Here is a 25,206-nt window from a genome sequence, read left to right on the forward strand (position 1 = left end):
TATTCTAGTGATTTTAATAAAATAAATTATAATTTGAATGCAACACTAAATATAAGTTATATAATACTCTAAACTATATTCGATTGTATCCGTGAACACTTGAAGTTTTATTTATAATTTCAAATATTAAACTATTTTTTTTATAAAGTTATTTGATACTAACCAAGTTAGAACAATAATATTGTAATATAATATTAATACAATTTTTAAACTAGTATCTAAATTTAAACAACTTGGTTTCCATCAGTCATTGCCAAGGTGATGTTATCATCATTATAAATATTTAGTCTATATGTTTTCCTAAAGTTTATCTAAAGGCCAGATTCATAAATTCGTCCTCGCGCACAGACGTGTACACGCGGCGAGACCGGTGATTTATGAACCCACGACGTACGTGGGAGAAGTGGGAAAATCAATACATTGGTTAAATCGGGAGAGCAATACGACACGAATTTTAATGATGGGTCTAAAAGTAAAAAAAAAATACATGCAAATTAAATTGTAGTTGAAAAAATTTAAGTACACATCCAATTGTATATATATAGCGATTAGGACAACAATAAAGAGCAGCAAGTGTCGCTTTTTTTATTTTATTTATGAATTTTTTATGAAGAAAAATGTTTTTTTCATTCTACAGAATTGTACAGAGTTTGAATTAAAATTAAATTAAAAGAAATGAATACATGTGTACACTTCATAAATGATTTTTGATTAATGATTGTTGATACAGAACTATACATATATTAAACATGAATTATGTGCCTGATATCGTTATTAATAAAATACAAATTAAATGATAACATCGAGACAATATTTTTATAAAAACTCAACCACAGTTTAGCACCTATGATCACTCAGCTTTGAATATTCATTAAATTAAATACAATATAAAAATAATTCGTTTGAATTAAAATGTTTTAAACAAACAAATAATGAATATAATTAGATTCATAATAATATGTAATGCAACGTACTATAGAACAATTTGTCTACACCCAACTACGTGTACTAGAATAATAATGAGAGATAAAACTCAATAAAAGGTTAATATTTATATACATAAATAATAATAATAATAAAAACCCTATTTGAAACGTGGTTTTTTCCCTTTTCACGATTACTAAATACATATATATATATAACAACGACTGCATAAGTCGTAAACACAGGCAGTATCAAATGGATGGTAATTAATTATAGAGATTTTATATTGGCAGATTTTTTTTCCACACCGGATCGCGGGTCCCACTGGAAAAGAATTTAAAGAAAAACCGCTTTCGAACTGATGACATTAATTTATTATATCAAAGACAATTCCCTCCAATTGGACATATTTGGACTGGAAGAAAAAAAGAAAATGGGAAAATGTGACGACGAGCTCTTTTGTGGATGGGCAGACAATCGCTTTATCTCACTCAAAAAGGTTTTTTTCTTGTACATGTGAAGAACTTTGCTTCTATTTACGTCCAAGCTTTTATACTACTTTACATTGTGTTACACAATCAATTGACGTCAGAACGTATTACACTTCCATTTTATTAATAACACGTCTAAATAATTTGGAAACTTGGAAATCTTATTGAGGACAGTTTAAAGATAGTATTTATCTTTTGAGGGTGAGCAATGATGCAGAAAATAGTTGTTGTCTTTTACTTCAGTGTACATTAGTCCTTATCTGTATTGTGTAAATGTTACCGATTGACCACGAGACGCTTTTAGCTATAATACTTTCTTCAAATAATAATAAATGATTGCCTTTTATTTGTGTACAACAATTTTTAATTATTCACCTTTTCACGTATACTAAAAGATTTTAATAAAGAAAAATCCGTCTAAAAATTACGATGAAATTATTTCCCTAAAAAATTTATTTTTAACTGTCGATTTGAAAATAAATTTTAAAAAAAACTTAAAAATATCAACATTTATATTATAAAAATATATATATACCATATTTTGCAATGTATTTCAAAAATTATCTGCTATTAAACTAATATAAACAAAAAATAAAAATTTAATTGAATACACTATTATTGAATCTATATGCTAAAATATACCTTGTATCAAATATCTTTAACCTACTTTGAAGTTTCTATTAAATACTCCCTTAATGTAATTTCCATATTGTGAAAAGTTATAGTGAATAACAGTTTAATCAATCTATTAACCACTTTTTTTTCGAACGAATTGATTTATAATATAAAATAAATATATTATATGAACTTAGAATTGTTCATAACGATAATGATGTTTTTTAAAATATTAAAAATCAACATACCAATTTCAAACATGGAAATTTTGTATTGAAGGCTTATTATTACAAACTTAGCATACATTTTTTTAGCATGACAACATTTTTCTTAAAGCAAATAACAGTTTAAATTTAAAATATAGAATTTAAGGATTCTATAAAAATTAACAAATTATGATTTCTAGTTTTTTCAAAAGTTTTTCAATTATAATTTTAAGTAAATGTAATAGAAATTAGTTACACAGTAATTTTTCTAGAAATGTTTAACTTGAATCGTGGTTACTATAGATTTTTACTATACTGATTTAGACACTAAGTATCTAGTATCTAGAACGTTTAAAAATCACATATGTATAATACGGATCAAACATTAAAATTTTTATAATAAACAAATTGCGTTCATTGCAAATAAAAATTAATTTAATTTAATTATCGATTCATTTATTATCTATTTATATAATACTGATAAATGTTATATTATATCCTTGCATGTACCACATAATTTATTTCGTGGTTGCCACTTTGAATTTAAAGTTTTCAAACTTTCTAGAAACTACTTATATATATATATTTTATTTCTTCAAAATATACTTAGAAATTTACGTGTATATATTTAATGTTATAACGAATTATTAATTATAATTATTATTTTTTCAATTTAATAAATCTTTAATTTTGATTAAAAACTGTGGTTAGCGTATTATAATATTATATTATAGTATTTTCATAACAATATAATATTCAATATGAAATAATTTTTAAAATATATTTTGTATATATTGACCTTTTTGGACAAGATTTATTTCTAATTTCAAACAGAAGGCATATACATATTGAAATTGAGGAATCGCTGTAACTACTAAACCAATAACTTCTTTTTCCATTCAGAATGTACATTATTCAGTCAATTTTTCTAAAGTAAATATTGAATACCTACAAAATACACATAACACACACGCGCTATTTGTCAACAAACTAAAGTATTTTTATGTATAAACTTGAGTATCTACTAACAAAACAATGTCCTCTATCATTGGATTGATTTTTATAACAAATAAATACAAAATATTAATATATATTTAATCCCATAAATCGTAAGGTATCGTAAGAAAAATGTAATTCAAATATAAAGCAAGTATATAAGACAAATAAATTCTGAGTAAAATAAAGTTCAGGTAGTATAAGATGTAGATATGTACTATTGTAATAATTAACGTTAAAAGTATTTAAAATAAACTGTGGTATAGATACTTTATAATACTAGTAACTAACTATAAGTTCCTAAACATAAAACAATCGATATATATCAGTGTATTATGACTACTATGTACATATATATTATCTATATTTGGTTAAATATTTTATTCTATGAAATATTAAGTATTCTATGAGTATATTATATCTGTATGGATGCACAAAATTTAAATGTTTTAAAAATCACTTCATTTTTTTATATTCAAATACATAATTTATAGTAGTTGTTTGGTTAAAAACAATATAGGACTGAAATAAATCGTACATCGTAATTTACAAGAATCCACTTCAAATAAATGAAAATAAATAATAATAATAATAAAAAAAAAGCCATTAACAGAATATCCGAACACAATTTTCTACGCCAATAACAAAGCATCTAAATCGTGCATGTATGCAATGTGTTTTAAACATATGGGTGTATTCCGAATAAATGATACACGAGTCGGTATAATGTATAGGGCTGGGCTGATAACAGTTTTGTAGTGATTCACCAGTGAATTACATATATTATTTTTACATCCTCTACCTACCGCACAAAATGACACTTGAGACGCAAGATGGATTGCGTATAGAAAGCTTTTATAGAACAAAAAAAAAAAACAGGAAGAAAAACAGTGTATACAAATTTCCTTGAGAGATGAATAGCCGAGACGATTTGTGGAAATAAAAAAAGGATACTTTTATCGAAACCTATAGCACTATTTGTGTTTGAATGAGAAACGTTTTGTTGTGTGGTGTGCACGTATATACACCACCTTTATATATATATATATATATATAAAAGTATGAGATAGAATAAGAGCGAAAATGGGAGATACGGAATGAAAACTCAAGATGAAAGAAGAAGAATCGCCAATCGTATTTCTGTGTTTTCCGGGATCATTTTGAAAAGAATTTACATAATGGGCTACCGTCGATCTTCTTTTGAATGGGGTATCACCTGTCGGGAAAAGAGCAATTTTGGAAATCCAAAACGAAGAATATACCTTCTATTTACACAATGTTTTTTAAATGTGACTGAACAAAAAAGAAAAAACACTAATATTTAATTGGAATTCATGGTCCTTTCCGTACGCTACTTACGGCTGTAAATTACTCACCCGAATAAATGTGTTCTATAACGTTCTATATGCACTGTCAATTTGGTACCAATAGGGAAAACACGGCGTGTCTCTTTGCTTATTTTTTATTTTATAACAAAATGTAATAAAGAACGATAATATTGTTTCATACGATATATTTTAAATTTAAAACAAACTATTGAAGAAAAATAAATGATTATTTAAGACGTATATTATTTAAAAACATAAAATATAGCAATGCAGTTTCGACTCGTTTAGATTTGAACGAAATACTGTGTGTATAAGCATTATTGTATAATTAAATACACGAAATAGATAACAAATAGCCTACAACGAAATCGCTATATTTGTTTTGGCATCATTATGATTCAATTTAATACAAATATTATTTCCCGATCAATAACGTTTAAATTTCACATAATACAAAGCAATTATTTGGAATATCCTATGCTATTAGAGTCCTAATACAATATTAGAGGTTTACAAGCCCAGTTTAAATAAAACGTATATTAATAGACCGAAGGGACCATGGTACGGTCCACTTCGATTCCATAATCCTCCCTATTAAACGAAATAAAAATATAAAACTTGTAATACCCTGTCATAAGTCAACAATAATGAGAGCTCATAAAAAATAAAATTATACGATTCAAAATGTAAAAACATATAAGTCTAATTGAACGGAGATAATGTATAATATAATATTTATTAAATCCACAATACTTACAAGTATCGTGATTAGGTTAAGTTGTAAAATTAAATTGAATTAAGGTAAAAAAACAATATGGTACACATATCTGAAAATACTAAATTTATGTTATTATTAGATCGCTCCACAGTTCGCTATTTTTTGATTACATGACTCAGAGTATAGGTTATTCGGATGAATCACATAATACAAGTGACGAAAAATTATATTATTAAATAGTGAGAATTCAGTGATGGACCAGAGTTATGGTAACTGTAGGTTAATTGAATTTAAGAGAAGCCACTTTAAAGACAAATAAAAATTGTATTGGTTTGGTGTATGCAAACAAACCGTTAAACTGTTATTTATGATCTAAATTACTTTTAACGTAGAAAACATTAACATTTGTATAACTCAAAACTAAAAAATGAACACCTTTTTCATTTGGGTAAAGATTTAAATAACTTTGTTAAAATAAATTATTTCGACTGTAAACTTTACAAAATTCAATATTGCTATGATAGATAATCAATCTTCAGTTATTTTTGTCTAGAGTTTTTAATAATTGTAGTCTTCTACTCGTATAACTTCTCTTAGAAGTTTTTTTTTTTTCATTCGAACTCTTTACAGGTATAGTGTATAATAAATAATAAATAGAGTAGATACATTTGGATTGCATAATGGATTAAAATTTCTTTAAATTAAAATAATATTGAGATGCAAAATAAAAATAAAATTGCTTTTATTTAAATATATTTGTTTTAAATTTTCATTTGTAAGATTATAATATATTTGCAAACCAAATTTTTTTTTTCATGATTTTCGAAATATGCTGTTGGTCAAACGCTTTTATACTTCTCCTAACGACTGAAAACGACGGATTTAATATAACACAAACACTATACATTTCATTTCGAATTGCTAGAGGGTGGAGAGTTCCGGAAAAGACAAAACCAGAGTGTACAAAAACCTTCGACCCAGTTTAAAGTTACAGAACAATTCAATGGTGTTCTTCTTTTGACTGACAAACTAAATAAACCAAAGCTCTGTTTCTTTAGAAAATTAAAAAGTTCTAATCATCATTACAATATTTGTATACTAAAACACCAACAAGATCTAGAAACTTAATGTTGAACAGCTGAACCATTTGCGCACATCGATAAATTATTAATTATAATAGAATGATCAAATTACATGCTGATCTAAGCATTTAAAATGTTAAGAAAATATTATTAACATTTGGTAGGTATCGATGTTTATTAAATAATGTAACATTTATTATATTATAAAAAGCATATACAATTTCGGTAAAATTATTATTAAAAAAATATATGTTAAGCTAGTTTTTTTTATTACACAATCTTTAAATATATTTTTAGTTTTTACAATAAGTGTAAGTGTTGTAAGATATTAGTGGCTTTATATAATATGGCTGTATATAATATACAAGAATGTAGAGACTTTCCAATCAAGGCACTTCGACATGGGCGGATTACAATATAAAATCTAAAATTAATAATCTAGTTATCAAATTAAAACGTTTCAACTATAAATAAACAAATTTTTACTAAATAATAAACTACAAATCACGTTTATAAATTACAGTTTCAACTTTTAAAATCCAAAATTTTCACAATTTTCTATTAAAAATCAAAACTATAATCCACAATAAATATTTTCAATATATTCAAAATAGGTAAGTACTTCCATTAACATACATACGATTTTCAAAATTGTTTTTTTTTAAATGTAAAAAACAGCATATACAGTATATTTAGCCCAGTAGAATCTAAACTGATATTGAATTCTTATAGGAAAAATGCATTGCCATAATACATAGTTTAACTTAATCAAAACGAAATGCCACAAGCTTGGAAAATAAATTCGTGTGATAGGCGATTAAATTAAATGATAAGTATTAATTCATATAAATCTACAAATTAAAACTTAATTTCTTAATTAAAAAAAGTATATATATAAATTATTTTTGGATATTGTATGAACAAATTAGACATTTCCCTACATTTATTAAAGAAAATTAAATATTGATGAAGCAACAGTATTTTTAATTAAGTGAATTTATAGTAGACACAGCACAAATGCTTAAACTTCTAAAATATTAATGCAAAAATATTTATAAATATAGACTACTAACTTTATCTTAAATTTTAATCAATTTTTAATACAATGTTCATAAATATAATAGCTTTGAACTGCTGTTGTATCACTCATTTTAACGTAGTTGTCTATTTTTTTAATTTTATATACAATGAATTGCAACACAAAACAAAAAACTTTAACAACGCATAGAAGTTTAATGTTATTGTTCAGCTAGCCTTTCATAACCAAAATCTATTTTAAGACAATAAAGAACACAACTAACACAACTTTCCACTATAAAAACTGATTGAATAATTCAACCAATACGCAGGTCTATAAAATGATCAGCCTCAAACACTTTCTTAAATAAGTTTAAAAAACTTAGCACTTAATAAACTTTTTCAAGCCTCCCACAAAATTAAAACTCGAAATATTTTTGATAACTTTTGGAATTAATTTCTTTATTTATGACACTTATTAACACAATATTATAGTATTATATGTGATATGAAAGTGATAAAATCGTTAAAATGTTGAAAAAATTAAACATCTGTTTTATTCATTTCAAAAATCTAATTACCAGAAGCTCGTTAGAACGTTAAAAGGTTAGGCTAAATGTATATATGTATAAAAAAAACAAAACTAAAAAACACCGGGCTAATATACAGATATAATCCCATACAAAAAGAAACCTCTATTCTCTGGTTATAATGACATTTTAATACATATACACTTTTTCTCTCAGCATTCATAGGAACTACAAATGAGGCTAATGTCTCTACCAAAACCAAAGTTAAAAAAGCGGTTCTTTGTTTAATAAACGGGCGAGGAAATATAACAAAAACCATTGGGAAAAACAGCGGAAAAACCATACATAAGTCAACTCACCATTTGTAATAATTAACAAGATTTTCCTAATGTATGTATGGCATGGAAATAGCTAATTAAAATGTTCAGTTATTTTTATTTTTCATTCATAAAACTATTTCAACAACTACCATTTACATTCGTCTGTTCATTACCATTTTATGTCCATTTTATATCGTTATACGGTTAAAAACTTAATTCGTCCTTTCGATATTTTTAATGTGATTAAAGTAATTATGTAGATACAAAGTAATTATAATTTAATATTATACAATATACAAAAAATGTACACTATAATTTAAACACCATATAGAATATGAAGACTGAACGTAGTTTTAGTTTGTATCAGATTATAATATGTAACTTGTTAACATTGATAAAACAAGAAATCGAGCGGTATTTTATTTTCGAAAACAATTCTTTGCAAATATTTATACTTTATAATCAGATATACGTAAGTTAAATTAAAAATTTGTATATTCTTTAGTATATTACATCTCATTCAAACTATTAAAAAATACTAAAAATATTTCACTTTGAGAAAATATACAGCTATATTTAGAAAATGCACAAGCCTAAAAATGTTTTTAAGATCAAGATAGTTAGGTTCACTGAATGTCACGAATTCATGAACAGGAATTTATAGAATGGTATAGTTTCATTTCTAAATAAACAATAATTAATACCAATAACCAGTAATATTAATAACTGTATTTATAAATATATCTATATAATAATCCCGTATGTGAAATAATAAATAGAGATTATTAAATATGAAGCTAACCTAATAATAATGGTGAATATTGAACTTAATATTATATATTAGTAAACTAATGAAAAAAAAATACAAATTAAGTACAGAAGCTAATTCTTATTATGAACGAAATTGAGGCTTAGTGTTATAAAGACTTAAAGGTAAGATTTTAAATAGTAGAAGGGTAGATATTTTAGAATTCGTCACTTTGTAATAGGCTACACTAAGGCAATTAGAGCTTTAAACCCGCTCAAGAGATTTTCCTAAAATACAATTCCCATGAGATTTATTTCGACCAAAATGAGCGAAGTGAGATGAGAGATTATAATTATAGCTCCTACTTTTATGTAATACATTGAAACAATGTAAAAAGTAAAATAAAAATTGTCAACCAAACAATTTAAAAAATATATCTTTTAATTGCTTATTAAAAATGTATAATAACCAATAGATAGGTAAATCATGACTTTAAAATGCTAAAAAGTTTCATTTTCTGTTAAAATGTTAATTTTACGTTTATTCATATTTGAACTGAGCAAAAAATATCAAATTAATTTTGTTATAAACTAAATAACCCCATTTTCCTGATTAATTTTAAAAAGTAGATACTGGGAGTTTTCTTTTGATCCCCTAAAGTACCAACAAGATCCAATTTTTTTTATCAGAAACCACCCTTAAAGTTAACGATTAAACTATTTTTACAGCTCCTAAAAATTACATAAGGCATACAAAGAAACTCTCTCTCACACACGCAAGAAAATATCACTCCGCTCAGAATATCTAATACAATAATAACATATTCCTATTTATATTCTTTCTGAGTATTAATAATTATATGCTTTTGTTATACGCAAAATATTAAATATAGACATTTTAGTTGATTATCATTTAATCTTATTAAGAGGACGTTATACCCGTAAGTGTTGTCTTAGTCTTAATAACGTACATCATAGCAAATTTGTGTTCAGCAGAACACATTTTATGTTGTTAGCTTTAATATTGGAGTCAATTTACCTATTATCAAAATTAAAGGTAAGAATATTATCTAGAACATGTCCTATGCTTTTATTAATATAATCATTTTAAAGTGAGTTATAACTTATAACTATGTAAAATAATAGAACTTTAAAATGTTCATAACTCACTTTAAAACGATATTATCAATAAATGCATATAAAACATGTCTTGCATAATATTTTTACCTTTAAGTTTGATAATAGGTATCGACTCCAAAACAATATTAACAACATAAAATGTGTTTTGCCGAATGCAAATTTGCTATGATGTACGTCAGTAAGACAGAGACAATACATACGGGTATTAAGTCCTCTTAAAAAATTATTATTATTAATATTTACATAAATATGTGAAATAAATGTGAATTTTGATTTAATTATAAAGTTTATTACCTAATTCAAAACTTTAAACAATTTTAAACTATGTTTTTTGAAATCATTAAATTTTCTATTTAATATAGTGCAATTTAACAATTATAAATATATATAACGTATAATTAGGAGTCTTTCTTTGACCGTAATTTTAAATACTATATTCTTACATACATTTTAAAATTATAAAATTAATAATTAACATAATAATAATAAAATATGCAGAATTAAATTCTCATTACACATATTTTAAATAAAACTTTATACTTTTAGACAAAACATTTATTAGTTAATGTAAGTTAATACATAAATAAGCAACTATAGGTACCCAAATAAAATTATATCCAATCGCAAAATTATTCATTCATTTAACTTTTATATTTTTATAACGTAGAAACCGGAGATCGATGAATACAAAATGCATACACTATAGTCTATAATATAAAATATCATCACGTACGTGTAATTTTCTAAGAATTGTATACGATTTACCACTAGAAGTTTTGTTTCAAACGTTACAACGTAACAGAATGCCAACGAATTAACCTATACTAATCTTACATGCACCTTACTTGTATAAATGTATTATATCATACTATTATAACGAGTAATATCTGTAGTAGTCATTTAAACAAATTATGTATTTGTGAAACTGAAATTATATACACAAACATTTAATAAATTAAAGATAGTGATAAACACATTTGCACATTGCTCGCACATTAAAAGTTAATACCACATATTTGTAATGACGAAATTTTACATTCACCAAAAATTGAGAGTACCTACTATGTTAAAAAAGTAGATAAAATATATTTTTTTAAATAAAATACAACTACAAGTGATATTATATGGTATAAATTTAATATTTATTCAAGAATGTGATGACATTAATATATAATTAAATAATATTATATACCAGTAAAATAATCAATCAATAATGTGCGAATTTAAATGTAAGTATAACAAAGAAAATCTTATCAGTTATAACATAATACTTACGTATTATAGATGAATTCGTGTGCATTGTCTACATGGCTCGTAGATAATAAACTAATACGATATAGTACTAACTGCTAAGAATAGATAGACTATAGCGAGTAAAATAAATTGTACATCATTTATTAAATCAATCAATATGGCGTAGACATAAGAGTTTGTAAAAAGAAACTGCTAGCAAATAAGTCCAAAATCCGGGTGTTTAAATGCGTTTTACATTGGGATTTTTGTTAGTTTTATCTAATAATTATGATGCAAGTGTGTTGCATGTAATAATATATAAATTAAACACGAACCGATAATCTAGAACAAGTTAGACTTACTGTATACGTTTAACCAACTTTGTATACTCGTATACCTAACCATTGGTCAGTCGTGAAGCTGCAGTGGGTGACGTAGTACCGTAATATTATATTATGATGTATCCCTGGGTTTATGAATAAAGAGCGCGGAGGACCTTTTGCTTAATGTGCGTGCCCTTCAGTCGGAAGAACTATGTTTGTGCAATAGTCACCGACGTCCTGAATTGTGTCAGACACCACATATGCACGGTACTCTTTAAATAATGTCGATTCGTGTCATGATAAGTTATCTGTTTTTCAATAAAATATGTAAGTAAGCTTTAAAACTTTATTTTTGGCTGTTTGCTTGTATTCAATTATACCGTGTATCATGTGTTCATTATAAATAAATACATTTTAAATTTTAATTCAAAAATATACCTACGTTTTATCTTTGCTTTGTTTTAGTTCGATACGTCATATTATTATTTATGAATATCCCCATTAGATCGACGCGTTATTTTGATACATACTACTTTTCAAAATTAATATGTATACTTCGTAATGCATTTTTCCTTCGCTGATGAATTATGTGTGTTTATGGTTTACAGCAATTTAGCGTTACCTACAAGTACATACAATGAAACGAATTCCAGCATTCTTGGTTAACATTTTTCGACAAGAAAACGTATTTAACGGAATTTTATAATTATATTATATCATAGGATAACATTTCATGAATTTATAGTACACATTTATTCTTTTTAATATTTTCAATAGTAGGTGCGTAATTTAAAAATAAAATAACTCATAAAACTTGAAGTTTAATAAAAAAAATAAAAGCGAGAGAAAATAGTAACGTTGTATTATTATATATAGACATGATTTGTGTGGCTATTACTCTTGAAATAAAACACTATTTTATTCACGATTAAAAAAATTGAAAATATCAATTATTTTACTGAATAAAAGAACTATAATTCATTAAATATTCTATCCTAAATGAAATGCGCCCTAATAAATAAAGGTACATTATGTGTCATTGCTTATTAGTTATATTATGTTTCTTTGTCACAATTGTTTAATTTCAAATGAAAATGCAATTTCAATATTTGTTATAGTAAAAAAAACATCATATCTATACATTCAGATGCTACAATTTTATATAATAAAATATATATACTTTGTTAAATGTTTAAAAAACTCAAAATAATTTTTCCATAGTTGGTTGTAAGTTCACATAACTTTCTACACTAATATATTTTAATTTTCTATACTAATCAAAAGTTAAATTCGTATATAGTCACAGCCATTCTCATTGAATTATCGCTATATATTTTTATAAAAAAAAAGAACAGACAATGTTTGTATACCAGGTGGTTAATACATTATTTTATCAAAAGAATACAATAGAAAATGGTTTACAATGATAAATTATGACCGCGGAATCTAAGTTATTGTGAACAGAAATCTTTAATTTTTGTATTATTCCCTGATCGTTGACTGATCCTCATGTTAAAACTTAATATGAAATGATTGCAAAATATAGGTATTTAATTTTTATTACATATTGGTCGTTTAATTATTAATTAATATCACTGTAATATTAACTTTATTAATTAATAACACTCAACATTTTTCGAGCATTTAAGATTCACGACAATATATTTAAATTTAAAATCATAAAAATTAAAACAAAGTTGTTAATATAACACCAACAGTTCAAAATTATTATACTGCTATACTACATGAAAAACCTATGAAGAATGTATTGTATTAAACTAAACATTTAAGCTTTTTACCTGATACCTAAATAAAAATATTATAATATATTATTGCATTAAAAGAAAACCACTAAAAGAGTTAAAAACTTTAAATGTAACCTCAAAAAGAACCAAAATATATTTTGAAAATTATATTAACTTCAGAAAATACTAATATGAATATAGGTTTACAAGAAAAACTTCAAGTTTACAATTATTAATTTTTTGATTATAACAAGATAAACAATTGATGTCAAAAACTGGTTAAGCGTAGGAAAATATTTTTATTTTTCGTAACTTTAATTTTTTATTATTAAAAAGTAGGTATTGAAAATTGTTGATGTCCCCCCCCCCCCGCTGAAAAAAAAACAACAAAAGATCTACTAGATTCAATTTGCTTCTGGAAACCATTCTAAAAGTTTTAGATTCTGATAATATTTTTCTCCTAAGGTGATATCAGAAAAAAAACATTCTAAACCAATATATTTTATTAACGTTATCTGAAATTATAATTATATTCGTGTTGAATTTCGTGTCTACAAAGGTCAGATGAGATGTAGAAACTTTCTAAGCACATTTTTTTCGACCAAAAAATTGGTTTTTAGACACACATCAGAAAAATATGAGCCCAGTTTAAATTCAAAACGAATAGCATTATAACCTTTTATCGAGCAAAAATACTAAAATCACGAAAAGTTGCGTATCGAAGTAGATTTTAACCAACCCCATTCCACCATCCCTCGGTCAGCTATTATTATTACAATTATCATTATTAAAATACAAACCACGACGACGATTTGTTTCGCGATGCACAATTTATGTTGAGTGACCCTCAACCAAGGTAATTTTGAAGTAACGCCAAAAAATAATTAAGGTACTTCCTACATCATATTATATCGGGAAAGACGAAGAATCGCGTGCCACTATATAGCCTGTCCGCACGATATACACACAAACATTATGGACGGTTTTCACCACATTATTGCTATTATACATATTGCAAATCGTACAACAAAATGTAATTATCTAATACATGCCATAACACCAGACGCTAAAAATCACAGATGTGGACTGATATATACCGTGCACCGTACGCGCCAATTATCAGCACGAAATCTAGAATAATATTATAATAATAATATCCTTATAAACTATCATTATAGAATATTAAATTATAATATAATAAAATTGTATTTCATTGCTTTTAATTGCATATTGCATTTTGTGATAATCGCTTATACCTACTGCAGTGTTGTTTTTTTCTAATTGTGTTTATCTCTGTAAACCGTTTATTCGCTATAACGCAATAGATTGGGATGGATACAAAAATAGAAATCTATTGAGTTATGAAAATAAACACTTTTCTGGAATATTACAATCGGATTAAATTGATTTAAATGATCATATTCAAAATAATAATCGACTTCCCGGTTAAATTATGTCAAACTACCGGTTGTTCAATCGCAGATTTTAATTGTTATTAAATTGAATAAATTATTTTTTAGTTAAACGTGTTATCAGTTATTATGGCTTAATTTTTAAGATTGTTCATGGTTTTGTTTTTTTTCTATTAATAAAATGTGCTAATTGCACCTCAATGGATAATTGTTTATTTGTAATGTCACATTTTAATAAATACTCGTATATTCGCTAAAAATGTTTTATTAGTATAGAAAATGAATAAATAATTTTTTATTTACAAACTGTATTTAATCTTAGTGATCATTTTAGATAATATTTTTATTTTAAAAAACCATGTAAATTATTATTAAATCGATTTTAAAATAAAACAACTATCTATTATTATCAAATGTAAAAACTGTTTATAAATTTATGTATCCGATATACCAAGGGACAGATATTGGTTGTTTTTTAAAGTTCAAGTATACCAATAATTCAAAAATTATTCTAACAATGTATTCTTCAATTAAAAATTTAAAGAGCAAATATAATGAAATCAATGATTTAGATTATATGTTTTCCAAAGGTTTTAGTGATCTTTATACACATTCAAATTAGAATTCCATTTATTTTTATTTACTTTAACATATTTATCAATCATAAAATTTAATTTAAATATATTATAAATTTAATTAATTCTGTTAGTGATGACCTTACTCCTAAGTAAATACAATTAATCAGATAAAAAATGATACACTGATGTAAATCAAATGAAAAATTGTAGTGAATTTCTAGTTGATTTACGTGTATTTCCAATTAACTTTGACGTTCAACTACAACTTGTATATACATTAATCAACAGCAATGAAACATATATTTACTTTGTTTTATTACCTAATCGAATTAACTTTATTCGTATTATTGTTGTTTACATTTTCTATGAAGGATTAAGAATTTTTGTCAAAATAAATAAGAATTAACGTTAACTTAGAAATAATGTAATTATGTATGAAATAAATATCAACATTACATTAAAGCATTTAGGATAAATTACTTAACTAATTAATTTTGTGTTTGAAAGTTAAGACTAGGTACACAATTTATGACATAATTCCCAAAATAGCTATAAATAACTTGCATTTTGTATTATTTTACTCTTATATAACATTAAAAAATTATGTATGTAATGAATATAGGTAGAAAACTCTTATGGTTGATGATTTATTATTTTTGAACCACAAATAATATTTTAAATAAAACGTCACATTAGTTTTAAACTTATTATAATATAAACTGTGAGTGAAACAACTACATGATTTATTTTTTCAGTATAACGTTAAACTTGTTCAATAAAGTTGTTTTTACGATAGTTGACAGAAATATTTTAAGTGGTACTATTTTAAAAAATTCAAAACAATGTTATTATCTTTACGATTTACGATTTTTTATTGTTATACGTACCTATAACTATATAGCTGTTGAACTTTTGATCCATTCTGTGGATTGTATAGATATATTACGAATAATAGTCTAACAGTACGAAAGTTATTTAAAACAAAAGAAATAATTCTAAAAAATACATTTATTTCACTAACAATTAAATAACTAAGAAGATAACATAAGCTATAACAATAACTCGCAAGTCAGTTATAAATTAATACGTTTTAAAAGCAATGCGAATAAAGTATAAATAACACAAGAAATCTCAAAGGGAATAAATGTTGTTAAAATATAATAATATAATGTTTTATTTTAGTTACGATGATGAATATCATTCAATATCTGTAATCGTTTATAATAATTACATTTACCTTCAACGAAATAAAAATTCTCAGACTAAAAAGTATTAATAAAAATATACTGAACATTTATACTACTGATTCCCATTTTAAAACAGACAAACGTTTTATCAAACATTTATAACTACCATTTAAATTAAAAATATATTTGTTTATTTTTTTTCTTGTTCTATTCCAAACTTACCCCTCTTCAATATCCGTTATACTGAAAAAAAATGACAATTCCCTTGAATAAAAGGAAATAAGTTTTTACAGATAACACTTGGATAGTAAATAAAACATCAATATTATTGTGATTATTTGTACACTTGCCAAGTCAAACGGAAACGTTAAGAAATAAAACATCTTTACAACTTTTCAATACGCGCATCGCAAAATAATATGTGAGTAAGATAATACCTATATTAAAAAAAAATATGTCATAAAATGTGTAACTAAATGTCTAAACGGCAACCACTTAAAAATGCATATACCTACAATAAATTGATTTGATGCATTTTTATTTTTTATTTTTTCATAATGTATATTGATTCAATGATGTCGCTTCCTCGAGATATAAAAATGAATAAACTCTAAAATTTGTCATGCGTGTTTTAAATAAAATAACTGAAGTTATGATGATACATATTTTAGATGGAATATTAAATATTTATCAAATAATAACAATTAATAAAAATATATACAATTAAAACTACTTTCTATTATCCATAAATAAATTATTTTGTTTTAAATGAGGTGTAACTCAATTATTATTTAGTTGTTATTATAAAAACCAAAATGTTTTTTGATAATGTCATATTATTTGTCTATGTTTATTAACATTTTAACATAAAATAATTTTTTTTCTAGGATTTCTGAATACACTGTTATTCAATAACTTTTTAAGTCTGTGGACAATTTTTAGTTAAAAGTTATCATTATTTCATATACATTGAAAATTTAAATTCAACCATAATAATATACCACTTAAAGATCGTTTACTGAGCCAAAATAAAATAATCAAAAGCTCATTTACAATAATCAATAAAAAGACAACGTTTCGTATAATTATAGTTTCTAAATAATCAATAACCAATACAAATCGTCTAAAAATATTAAATGCGTTTGATTGGAAATATATTTTTACAATTTTCAACAAACAACATGCAATAGTTAATTTGTCATGTTTTTACTGTATGTGGTCATATAATAGAATGATGATGTATATGATGATTACAAACCGATAAATCTAAATGACAACACTGATTTAAAGAACAAATATATAAGTAACCCTATTCGCGATTGCTGAAATAAATTACATACATTATATGGACGGTCACTGCAGAAATGTATCGTGGGGTTCAATAGAATCGTGTAGATCAGAAGTATACAAAAGCCGAATTAAAATAATTGATTTTTTGAAACGAAAAAAAAAGTGTTTATAAACTTTCGCTTCGTCGATAGTATACGTCGTCGAATGTATTTCTTAGAGCTCGGCTTGTGAATTGTTCACTCGTCCAGAAAACACCACTTATAGAATGTTTTGCCGCGCGTGTGTGATAACGGCGCTAAGACTCGCCTACGCCGTATCGCATTAAACGAGGCGTCGAGTGAATGGTTGCGTGTATAATCGGCGACGGTAATGAACGGGGAAAACTCAACAAACGTATAAACACGGTGTGCGTTAGGTCTTAAAATATTATATAATATAACTTATTCCTTAATGAGTACCTGCGCTGGCGGCACGATACAAATATATAATAATATATTGAACACGGTTTCGACAAACCAAGGTGAATTGCGATAAAAAAAAATAATGATAAAAACATAATAATATTGCGAAGCCACTGCGTTGGATACCTACATATACACACGTATTATTGTCATAAACATTATTGTTATAATCCAATAATCGTAATTGTATTATATTATTATAAGATGGCACTTACGTCGGGTTCGTCCGTGAGTTTCTTATGATGTACATCACTGGCGTCCATTGACCGTTTGTGCACATGCTTGTGTTCGAAGAGGTAAAAACCTTCCAGACTGCCGATCTATAAAATAAAAACGTTTCGTAAAAAATCTCGCCTATTCAATATTATATCCAACAAAATATAATAATATATAACACGCGTAATGTGGTACAGTATTACTAGGTTAAACCAGGAAGTCGGGTTATATATGCGTTATTAGACAGGTATAATACAAAATACAACGATTGAATTAATATTCGAAATATACGAAATTAATACATTGAATGGTTGTGTGAGCGTGTGCGCTCTCAAACGAAACTCTTTGTAGAGCCGTTTAATTAAAAAAAAATCGGTACATAGCTTTCAACCTCAGTATTCAAGAGTAAACGGGGAAGCGTGAAATCTCTTATAACGGTCTCTTTGAACGTTACATAGCTATTCAAGGTCTATAAGTAAAAAAAAAAAAACAAATTGAAATAGAATGGCACGACAGAGTACAAAATACCATGGTTAAAAACAACGAAATCGTACCCAGAGGAAAAATAATATATTTGAAATAATATAATTACGGTAAAAAACTACTAAAATGGGTTTAAACTATTTAAAGACATAAACACAAGAAACATATTAATGTGAACTTTTTAATTTATGAGTAAAAAAATATTTCTCTTAGCTTCTGCGACTCATTTAATTTTTTTAATCATTACATATTACAACAATTGAATAGTATAGGTATAAGAATCTATGTATTATTTACATTTTGTGGTAAACAAAAAATATAACATAATTTGAATTTAAAAACATAATAATCAGATATACAACAATTGCAATTAAAAATAGCCATACATTTTCTAACATTATACTATATTTCCTCTGTAAATCTGCATTTTTTTCATTTTAAAACAATAGTTGAAGCAATTTATTAAATTTAATTTTTTTTTTCGAGCACTTCAAATACGATTAATTCGGTTTAAGACTTAAAAATCATAGGTTAAAACATAATAACGTAAGAATTAATTAACTTATTATTAAGATAAAAAATGTGTTTAGCGAAATTTTAAGTTAAAATCGAGACATTTAAAATGCATGCAAATACGATTAGTCTTCTGATGGTTAGGTTAGGTATAAACTAAAATGAAATAAAAATCCCCACCAAATTCATCTTACAGAGCTGTTTTTAAGCCTCGTCCCTTTCATCTTTCCGTAGAAAATAGAGAAAACGTGTTAACGTTGCAAGAAGAGTTCTACTTGCACGTGGTTAGCATACTTCACATTGACCAACGGATACGTGACAACAAAAAATGATAGAGAGAAACTAATGTTTTTTTTATCCTTCTCTCCAACGACGTTAGCAGACATAGTGACTACAGTCATGATGATACAGTGGTTTGACATAATAAAAACGGTCTACCCAACTCGCGTGATTCTACCAACATTTATTATACCCGGGCCAAAACACAACTCGCGATTGTTCGCTGTGTGTCACATACCATTCACTCATGCGTTCAACGTTGGTAAATTTCAATCCGAAATTCCACAATGTGCCTAAGTTCCCATATTTAAGCGGATTTCGTTTTGGTATTTTCGTTTTAAATTGAGTAAAACAATAGCTTTGAGGACTAGTAATTTTCAGAAATTCCACAAGAATTCACTATACTGGACTGCAAAAACAAAAATCATTCATTGATATACATTTGTTTAAATAATATTGTTCAACAAGCAGACCCAAAATGTATTTTCAAATTACCGTGACTCCTAAAAAAAAAAGTCCACACATCGAATGTTCGAGACTAAACTAAACAATATTACGCATAATTTAAATATATAAACATCTTATATTGTAATATTAGAATTTTAAATTATAATTATCATCGATAATAATGTCTTGAATAAAAATAACATAATGTTAAAAATGATGCAATTTTTGTTTTATTTATTTAAACGCTCATATCTATCCAATATTTTTAAGTATAATTTATAAATATGTGGATATTTTCACTTTTAGTTTTAACTTTACAATAAATTAGTCTTTTTCTTGTAACTGTCACAGATTTTAAGTATTAAGAATTTCACATATTATATAATTGTTGTACTTATATAAAAATTATGATAAAAAACAAAATGCAATACGGTTTACAATATAAAATAAAATTGTACATGAGGTACCTAAGTGATGTTTTTTAACAATTATATTTATAATAAATACATAAATTATAAACGTTATAATGGAAGGTTTAAATAAAAACAACTTGTAATTTTACAACTGGATTTTATAGCAAGACGTCAATATTAGCTTTGATACTTTTCACACTTAATTTTGAGTAATAAAATGATAACTTATCCAAAAGAAGTGCATAAATTAAACTAAATATAACTAACTGACATATAGTGTGAAAGCTGAAGACTACTTTCGCTTTAAATGTTGAATTTATTGAATGACATAATGACCAGAATGATGGCCACGGCATGTGCAATATACAACACAGCATGCATATTCCATGTTGTTGAAGATAAAAAATCTGGTTCAACGATATGCACATAATATAATGATATGCAATGATTATTTATATCATAATTTAAAAAAAAAAAATGCTTTTCGTTTTATCTTTTTTCTCCGGGTCTAGTTGTTACCGTTTCGGTCAACGCTTTCCAGACAAAAGTTATATGAATAATAATACATCGATATCATTTCGGACTTCCTGTAACAATTTTGGGTGAAGGAAACAAAACTAACGACGCGACAATGAAATATATATACACTGCCAACAATTTGTTTGAAAAGGGATTTTAGAACTTTACCAAAAAACCTCAAACTAATGATATCCATACATAACAATTTTAATTGGCAAACATATAATAATAACTTATACAATACAAACTTATAATCGGGAATAATAATGAACAGTTAGGATGTGGTATTATCTTTATTAATATTGGAAACAAGTTAAAAGAGACAAATGTAAACAATAGTAACATTTATCAAGAAAATCTCATTAAAAAATGTACAATATCCGAAATATGAATAATACAATCATATGGGTCTAGTCATTAATGAAACTGCGTGTACACCGTAGAAAATAACCTGAGGCTCGTCATTATATTATCGAAACATTTGGAGGGAAATTTAAAAAAAAAAACAAATTAATGATAAGTTACAAAATTTAAATACTGTTTACTATTTTAAAGATAATCAATATCACATTGTGATTACAAGTATAGAAAATAAATTCTTTGTCAAATTCTCAAAATAACTGGTCTGTGTATATAAGAAATAAACGCTGGGCCGTGTATATAGGCTCGATGAGATCAACGAATCTATACATAAATACAAACAGCATGTGAAATAATATATTAAACAGACGTAGAACAACAGCTCGCTGCTTGCGGAAGTGTGCGGAACGGAAAACGATGTCGCGCAGCGAACAGTAAAAACAAATAATAAGCAAAAAGGTGACAAAAACAATAGGTACAAAATGTAAACAAACGTTCTGGCCCAACGACGAAACACGACGGACGTCGCTAATTATGACACTATGCTAGTGTATATATACGCGCTAACGTGCGTTTACAGCAGAAGAAGAGGAAGAGAGACACGGCTAGAGGGACAGGATTCTAACAGAGGTTTACACTACTGATTGCCGCCAAACGACACGGTCGAAGGATGTGGATGCGTCGGGGCAGTGGGACGGTGGTAAATAATGAAACGGTTAAAAATCGTATTATTGAATCCGAAAATTTATTCAGTCAATTAAGTCGAAAACACGTTTGCTTCCATTTATCTATATTAACGCAATCCAAACGGCAAGTTGCGAACCGTAAACTATTAATAAACGTCCGCCTAACGGCTACAACACCTATACGGACACAAAAACCCTCCTCGCCCGCACACACGCGTGGTGCGGATATGCAGTGCTCGAATTGGTAGGAAGGAGGCAGGATGACGGAGGTCCTCTACTATTTGTTTTTATATTTTGAGAGTATCTTCACCGTTAGTAATATTGTCATTTGAACGAGGAAGACAGTACCTACGTTCTTCTAAAAAAATTTCTAACACATTATTTTTGTAATTTTTAATTTTACAAAATTAAGTGATACATTCAAATTCAATTTGCTGAGTTAAATAATTTATTATTATTACATTAGTATGATTAAACTACATAAAAAACAAAATATATGTGTAAACAAATTAAAATTATTTTTGTTCTAAAACGTATATTTGTATTGTTCATAAGTGGTCCTATACTTAGTGACATACTTGAACTATGGATTATTTGTTTAAGGATTAATGGCTGAGTATTGTATGTGTGGCGAAGCCTTACTAGATAGTTTGAGTCGAAGAGTCTTTTATATTTATTTTTCCAATTCAACCTATGCTTACACATATTATATACTGTTATAATTTTTTTAAAGTTAGTGACTGTATTGAACGTTGAAACGCAAACTTTCTTCGGATTTGCGTGGACCAAAAGGGATCAAATAGAACAAACGTCTCCCCGAAGTTTTAGTATAGTGATCGATGTTGTTTTTAAAAAAAAACCACCTACGATGACAGTTTTCGATTTAAAAACTATATCATAACAACGTTTAGAGCTCAAAAAATAAAATCAATAATCGCACGAAGAAAAGTTTGATATTTGATAGCATTTATAAAGAACTGAACAAGTAAATTCTATTAATAACATACACGTTAAAAAACCTTATCGCCACGTAAAGTGTGAAAATTTGATTTAATAAAACATGATTTGATCACGTTACTCAAATAAAGTCATATATATATATATATATATATACAAATATAAATAAATAATATATATGATCAAATGATTTTAACCAGAAAAGCGATTTATACCTAACCATAAGCCGATTGGGATTTACTAGGATGATGTATTTACACGTTTTGTATTTTAAAAGATAAAAATACAGTAAATACGTATTACTACAAATGGGTTGTCAGACCGTTAGTACATCGAATTTGTTTTCGGCGCAAAAGCTTATGATGAAATGTATAATATTAATATATATGCAGAAATAACTCGGGTATATATCATATTCCATTAAAAATTAAAGTACAGAAATCACTATTGTATAGTTGTAAATGTTATAATATACATTAATTGGAAGGAATGTTTAGAAATATCAAGGTATTAGATAATACTAAATATTTTATTTTATTAAAAATGTATAAAAAATAAAAGTGATCAAGTAGGTAACCGCTCTGCTGCACAAGCACAACTGATGTAGAGTGTATGTCACTGAGTATATTACAGTAGTAGATAGTATAAATTTGAATTCAATGATAAATTAATGTAAAAACGATTCTGAGCGGAAACGGTTTGTCAGTCAATATTACAAGGTTTTAAATTAACCTATATTGTTATTACTTATAGTAAATTGTAATAAATTTAAATAGTAATTTATTGTATTATTAATAATACGGTATAAAAAGGCAATAGCTTAAAATTAATATAAACATATTATGAAACTTTCATTTAGTATAAAAAAAAAAAAATAAAAATAAATTAAGTAATAAAGGGTTGATTTAAGATTTTACAAATACTGCGGTTAGTACATTGTCACAAAATAAGTAATCGATTAGATCAAAAACTAGTTTTTCGTAAATTTCCCGTTATTTCTTATTTTTTTCCAAAACTATTAAGAAAGTATTAAGGGTTTTTAATCTTAATTCCCTATAAATATCAACTAAATTAAATTTCTTATAATAAAACATACTGAAGCATTTTAAATTGCTTCAAAATATTAAAAAGTGATTAAAATCACAAAAATACATTTAAAAAAACATACAAATATCAATATAAAATCAATACACTCATCGTTCGCTCAAAATTTAAAATCTAAAATTGTAATTAAATATTTTCATTCTACCTATAATAAAATATTGTAATGTTTAATGTTTATAGATCCAAGAAATATTAATTTATATTCAACAAATGTAACGCGAACGCATTAGTCAAGTTAAAAATGTTTGAGAAGTTTTTCCACAAATGTTGTAAATAAAATACTAAATAGTAATTCTTGGTTGAGCAAAAAAACATAAAATTTACTTTGTTTGTTCTTAAAACTATAAATCGAATGACCTATTCAGTTGGCCTCATTATCGGTTTTTCTTTAGATATCAGAAAAGAAAACCTTTATCGATTTTCCCATCCAATTTACAAGTAATAAAAAAAAAGTATCCATAGAATGGTACTCTGATAGCAGTCCGACCAAAGTATTAATGCCGTCATTATCCCAAACCATAAAATCAGAAAGCTTTTAAAATGCTATCATCTTCATTGATTATATTTATTTATCGTGATATTTGACTTAAAAAGAAATTTTCTACAAAAATGAATATCCTATAGGTACAACAGGTATACTGAGTGATTCTTTTATCAAACAACACTCCAAAACAAAATTTTATTTTTAAAAACTTTTAGTCTAAATAAATCAACATTTTTAAAATATATATAAATTTTTGATACATATTTATTATCGTTATAATTTTTTAAGTTTTTTCCTTTTTTTTAGAATGGCAACATACATTTTTAATTTCATATTCTAAAACACAATATTTTACAGGGTATTTCGATACATAAACATGAAAATTCTGACGAGTAGTCTATG

General features: G+C 25.9%; 1 protein-coding gene across 2 annotated transcripts in view; it reads right to left on the reverse strand.

Annotated features, from left to right (window-relative positions):
• LOC132931025 (furin-like protease 2) overlaps positions 1 to 25,206 on the reverse strand; it is a 129,035-nt gene that overhangs the window by 64,251 nt on the left and 39,578 nt on the right. For both annotated transcript variants that reach the window (XM_060997210.1, XM_060997209.1), the window contains exon 3: positions 18,559 to 18,663. In XM_060997210.1, coding sequence (XP_060853193.1) covers positions 18,559 to 18,663 — 105 coding nt within the window. The remainder of the gene's footprint in view (positions 1 to 18,558; positions 18,664 to 25,206) is intronic.

This window comes from Rhopalosiphum padi, chromosome 4 (assembly GCF_020882245.1).
Source record: "Rhopalosiphum padi isolate XX-2018 chromosome 4, ASM2088224v1, whole genome shotgun sequence".
NCBI lineage: Eukaryota > Metazoa > Arthropoda > Insecta > Hemiptera > Aphididae > Rhopalosiphum > Rhopalosiphum padi.